The sequence below is a fragment of the Saccostrea cucullata genome, unplaced genomic scaffold (assembly GCF_032062105.1).
Source record: "Saccostrea cucullata isolate Sc308-1 unplaced genomic scaffold, CSIRO_AGI_Scuc_v1 ctg14926, whole genome shotgun sequence".
NCBI classification, from domain to species: domain Eukaryota; kingdom Metazoa; phylum Mollusca; class Bivalvia; order Ostreida; family Ostreidae; genus Saccostrea; species Saccostrea cuccullata.
In genome coordinates, this window is record NW_026918722.1 from 7,999 (window position 1) to 14,360 (window position 6,362).

General features: G+C 35.1%; 1 protein-coding gene across 1 annotated transcript; it reads left to right on the forward strand.

Annotated features, from left to right (window-relative positions):
* Positions 1-219: 219 nt before the first annotated feature.
* On the forward strand, positions 220-5,249 carry LOC134269970 (scoloptoxin SSD14-like; the record flags this gene model as incomplete). The annotated part of the gene is made up of 6 exons (XM_062752143.1): positions 220-441; positions 2,151-2,216; positions 3,938-4,219; positions 4,517-4,642; positions 4,790-4,887; positions 5,208-5,249. Coding segments are annotated over exons 2-6 (553 nt in total), but the record flags the coding sequence as incomplete, so codon positions are not given.
* Between the last annotated feature and the right edge of the window lie 1,113 nt (positions 5,250-6,362).

The following is a 6,362-nucleotide window of genomic DNA, read 5'->3' on the forward strand; positions in this document are numbered from 1 at the left end:
GTAATGAAAACCTGAAAAATTGCATTCATATTTATCATTTAAAACGCATGCAAGTTCTACAATTAATTCTATGTCCTTTCTTTCGTATAAGAAGCCTTTTAAACAGCCTTGTTAACGCTACCTTTCTCTACTCGGTGTTTAAGGTGTAACTTGACATAAACAAACATCTCTTACGTACAGGTGCATCCGGTATATTCCTGACTTAAAAAGACTGGAGAATGAACAACTAAACGACACGGGAATCTCACCTGTTTGTTGCAAAATTTTGCTAGGTCAGAATTTTTGTTTAGCGTTTGCTTATGGTCATAAAAATGTAAATACGGCCTTTTTTACTGACCAGGCATTTGTTGTAATGGGATTTTTCTATACATAAATTTAAAAGGATTTTTAAAAGGCTTTGTGCTTGCGCTGGACAGCAGTGAGTAAAGGAAGGAAGTAAAGGTAAGTTATTTTTCCTCCGTTTTCACGTCTTTCTTCTTTGTGTTTATATTAATTTGTTAAAACGTGCATTCAGACGTATCTCTCGTTCCAACCATGCAGCGTTTAAGTACTGTCTCTACACCTTTATTACAAGTGAATGCTCATCATTGGAAACTTCTTCCGTCCTTCACGGAACTTGAAAGATATACATGTACAATCTAACGATTACTTGAAAATGACAGTACTTTATACAGAATGTCGTGCGTTTCTATTTTCTATTACAAAGTCCTTTAAAGGATCTGTTATCATTTTCTTGTGTTTAACACGGCGTTTTCATCGTCACCCAGTCTATAAATTTGATAGTATAGGCTCTGATCCTCATTATTTTAATAATACATGTATATTATATTTAATAGGAAATTCATTTTATTCCGATGCTTGAATGAAATATTACATGTATATCCCTGTCTTAGCTTAATTACAAGTAGACCATACACAAACTGGCATTTAATATCACACATTATAATTACGTATGTCAACCTGACCATTCCAAGACCCTTGTTATCTTGTCATGTTACAAGTAACCAGCCGTGTTTACGCATCAAGCCGATAGTCCTTATATTGTCAACAAATACGGTTATAAATCTCTTAAAGTGTGAAATATCAAGTAGCGTCCACGTCTACATGGTACTTGAGGTGCATTCTCGTCATAATATTTCGGTCCTAAGTGGAAAAAAAAACAAATATCTTCAAAGTTCTTTCAACTTGACAATAAAGGAGGTAACATGTAGTTTAAATGATTTTTTTAAAAGGTAATTTTTCTTTTAATTCGGAAATTAGAATTAAACCCCATTTGAACAAAAAAATATGCACAGCTTTTGGTCTCTCGCCGTTACATTTTTTTTAACTTTGCCAGTATTATTCAAATATTTACATTGGATCTGTGGCCCATTCATTCGTGATCAACCATACTCCTCTCTATTGGTACGTTTTAAAATCTCGTCCATTCAATTTATTCTGGGTCAGGAAATCTAACATGTCAAAATAAACAATGTACGTTACAATTCTGATGATACCCCAGAGCATGTGAACTGTAGCGGCATATTTTGAACTTTATAAAAATGGGGGGAAATTTGTATGCAAGGAAGCTCAAATTTGAAGAGAAAAGGGTTACGGAGATAGACAGAGAAATCAATTTTCAAAATTTATACATGAAAACCTGGTGAAATCTAAGAATACGTAGAAAAGTACCAAATGGATGATGAAGGTGTAAGATCGTTTTTTGAATAATGTGAAATCATTACATAACGTCAATATGAACCAACACCGTGCGCAACGTCATGAAATTTAGTTCGGGATATTCAATTAGTCAATGAATTTTGAGTTCTAGAAATTTCTACACATGATACTATGATTTTATTGATCACTATATTAAATTTTCTGACATATAAAGATAGTTTGCTTTCAAATTTGGGTATTTATTCTCTCTCTTTCTCTCTTTCTGGGACACATGTCTGAAAAATTTTGCAAGCATCTCTTTTCATGCAATATTTACTTAGCATGATAATTTAAATACTTGATTCAAAGATCGATTTAGATTTCCATTACACTCTACAAAGAAGAATCAAAAAAGCTTTTATATTGCGGCTCTTATACTTATCTATCTCGCGCCGTTTCGATTTTCTTTTCTTTTTTTTTTTTCTTTAACTAATTCTAAATTTTTATTCCAGTCTAACAAAATTTCATTCAGAGTCAAAGGACAGTACACGACTTGCTGAGTCACGATACATTATGGGGTAAGCTATTTTTTCCCCCGTTTCATGAAAGGACAAGATATTCAAGACCCCTTTTTGGCCTATGATTTAGGGTGTCTTTAAGAATGATGCAACAGTTTAAAAACAAAAACCTGTTGTCACCCCTGCCACAAAATGAGTATTAGTTCTAAGGGATACACAGAAGTGACAGAAAGGTAAGAAAATATGTCCAGTTCTGGATTTTCTATCGATTTTACAGCACATTTTGTTTTGGAAAAATATAAAGATCTCAAACTTGCCTTTCTACCAAATTTTAATATTTCATAAACTAGTATCAGATGCATTTTATCTATAAAAATCTCAAAGAGGCAAGCTTGCGTTCTGTGCCTCCCGAAGAGAAACGTATCTCAAATATGATGAAATTCCACCAGAATTTTTTTTTAAAAATCGGGAAAATGTCTTACTTCTGCACTCTGTTGTGGCCTCAGTGTAAGCTTTGAATCAAAGTTAGTGCTGGTTTTGAAACAAGCATTTTTAATTTGTTAGCTTCAAACTATCACGATTTTAACATTGTTCTGGTTTTTACATCAAATAAGGGGTCAGATTCGGCCGTTACCATGTACCTTGTCCTTTATGGAAATTATGAACACTTTTCAAGCTCACTAGATGATCCATGAAACTGTACACATTTTGAAGCAGAGGGAAAAGTGACCTCTAAACCATTAGAGGTGGGATCAGGTGCCATGGGGGAGTGAGCATCCCCTGCCGACCGGTCACACTCGCTGTGTGCTCCATGTCATGATCAGGAAATAACGGGAAAATCTGTCGACATTTCAGTGTGTAATTAATGGCCTAACAATTACTATGAAAAACGTCAGGCAGCATTTGACTCAATGATAAATTGTACTTGCTGACAAGGTCATTGTATCGACCATAGACCTTACGAAATGATGACTCTAAACGAGCCTGCTGAAATCCTTGCTTCATCAACTTGTTTGTCAATAATTTACCTCGTTGTAGAAATTGTTCATACATAGAGCATGCTCTTGCGTATCGAATCAACTGAGATATATAAACTCCTTTGGTGAAGGTATATAGCTGCATAAGTTAGGGAAGCTTACAATAGAAAAGTTAAAGTAATCACGTTTATCATAAATCTAGGTTGTAAGATTACCATTGACGTCTTTTTTTAAGTAAAATATCTAAATATGAAACAGATGTGTAAGACTCTGTGGTATCTTTTATCTCTTTTGAAACAGTAAAAATCCACTGTACCCAATTTTGGACGAAAAAAAAACTGTTTTTGAAAAAAAGGTAGGCCCAAGCCTATTTTCAAGGGTACAAGATATATACCGGTATATATATATCATCGAGCAAAATTAACATTTTTGAATGAAAATAACTTTTTAAAATATTAAATTAATTAAATTTCAAAAAACTAAACTGTTCATCTGTGGAATTCTTCTATTATTGAACTTATTCTTTTCTTTATCAATGAAATTTCTTTTGGAGCAGGATTGAGACATTCCAGTTGACACTTAATTACTTCAAATTGTCAAAATAATCGTCACTCATCTCATTAAGTAATAACTCAGGGCCCGTTAATCCCGTTTCGACAATTATTTAAAAGACTCTCTCGTATCTATTCTACGTGGATGAAAGAAACACGAATGTCAATCTTGCAGCTTCTGTTCATTTATATAAAAAATCGTGTATCTACCGGTATATCGAGTAGGTAATAAGGCTTTCCTGGTTATTTAAAGGTCCAAAGAAATGTCTCAAGGGCGTTTGATAATCATCGCCACTTTTCTCATCATCGCCTGTATTATTGCCCTCGGACTTGGCCTCGGGTTTGTGCTAACTAGAGACAAGGATTCCAGCCAAACACCTTGTGGAGAACAAGGGACGGAATCGGGACCTTCCTCCACAGGGTCGCCACCCACCACCACCACCAAACCCGCTCCGGAGGGAACCCCATCAATCGAGGGTCATTATCGATACGCTGCCATTGCATCCGATACCGGAACCTGCGCACAAATCGGCACGTATGTTTTTCTCATGTGTGACTTCCTGGATCTTTTTTTCTTAATTTCTTTACAGTCTATAAGGCATACCTCTGTATATTTTTTTTAACTACACGTATTATTTATGTACGGATGAACAAAAAAAAATAAAAACAACTAATTAAATTCAAATACCATTTTAATTTAAGAAAAATATATAAAGTGTCTTAATTTTTCCGACAAGGAATCGTTGGACATATTGTATAGGAATGAATGATAAAAATAATGCCAAAAAACAGCTTTAAAACAAATACCATTTTTAACTGTACTGGATTTCAGAGATATCATGGGCCGGCGACAAGGGTCCGTGGTAGATGCTGCTATCGCCACCATTCTTTGTCAGTGTGTTGATAACAGTCACAGTTGTGGTATTGGAGGAGGGCATTTCATGACTGTATACAATAGGTATGTGCTAGTCTTGTAACAGAAATCTTGTTTAAAAACTTAATTTATTTGATTAAAATTACAGATTACTAAAAATTTACACTGTTTGTACACATTACAAATAACTTTCTTTAAGGTCATTCAACCTTCAAGTTTTTAATTTTAAAGGGCAAATAACACAGCCTACACAATCATAGCCCGCGAGATGGCGCCAGGGGGAGCTACAGAAGAAATGTATGTGCCAGAGAATAAATCTTCAACGGAAGGTAAAAATGAGTAACAATTTTATTAACAGCTATATAAACTAGTGGGTTTATCCCTATAATTGCTACAATTTCTCTAATACTCGTAATATAGTTTGTTTCTGCATTAACCAAATTAAAGTCTTCAAAACAATTCTTTTTCGGAAACATTGAAACCAAAACCTGACAATGTAATGGTACATGTATAAACAGTGTGCAGTAAAGATCCATAATCCATCAAATACAAATTGAAACCAAAAACAGTTACATTTATCGCTTTAACTAAAACTTTTAGAAATGTAAATACAATGTACAGTGTACATATAATTATGTCTCATCTGTAGGTTACCTGAGTCACTCAGGTAACCTACAGCAGCAGAACTGCAGTAATTATATTTACAAGATATATTTGTTTTGAAAAGTAATTTAACAACAAAACGACGGGAAGATACTGAACATCGCTTCGTCATCACCGTCCCATCGCGCCATGGTCATTGCACCAACTAGTCATCGCCACGCACCGACACGTGATCACTTCATCGTGCCATCGCGTCATCGTCATCGCTTCATCATGCCATCGCGTCATCGCCGTCGCACTATTGCTTCATCGTCATCGCACCATCGCTTCATCGTAAAATTTCCCATGATGTCACCATTGCACTATTGACTGCAACCTTGATGGCGCGATAGTGAACTATGTGGACCTCTCTGGATTCCATAGTTTTCTATTTTCTTTGCATATTTTCGGAATTTTTTTTGCGGAATATTATTAATATTCTTTCCATCCCTTTTGCTAGGTGGTTTAGCCATAGGAGTACCAGTGAAATTAAAGGATTGTATGAAGCTTGGAAAATTGGCGGCAAACTTCCCTGGAAAGATTTGTTTCAGCCAACCATAAAGATGCTAAGAGAGGGATGGAGGGTGAGCCAGCCTCTGGCGTACGCCATTTCTCGTCAAACGACAGTGTTACTTAGACAGAGAAACTTAAGGTATAATTTGATTATCTATTTATGATTTAATTAACAATTCTAGAATCATTATAAACGATAATTTTAGTACAATGTATAATGAGAAAAGGACACTAAGCGTAAGATATTCATTGTGTGATATAAAATGCTGTTTGATAAAAAAAATGTTTCTCATGCACATGTACGTGACTGCATATGTACTTACCAGCACACATCTGTGCTATAAATAGATACATATGTATGAAAGTCTTTGTAAATAACATTCTTCTTTGTCATTTTTTCACTAACAGTATGCTACATTTTGAATTCTTTCTCGTGATCCACACCTAAAAAAAGATTTGTAAGTATTATTTAGAGAACTCGACGGGTTCTGTATCGTAGATACAAATTTGGGGGTGGACGAGTGCTTTAGCACGAGTCTCCACCCCCAAATTTGTATCTACGATACAGAACCTGTCGAGTTCTCTAAATGATTTGTGACACGATCAATCAAAAATTGCTCCGCCCACTTTATAACTTTGCAGCATCCAA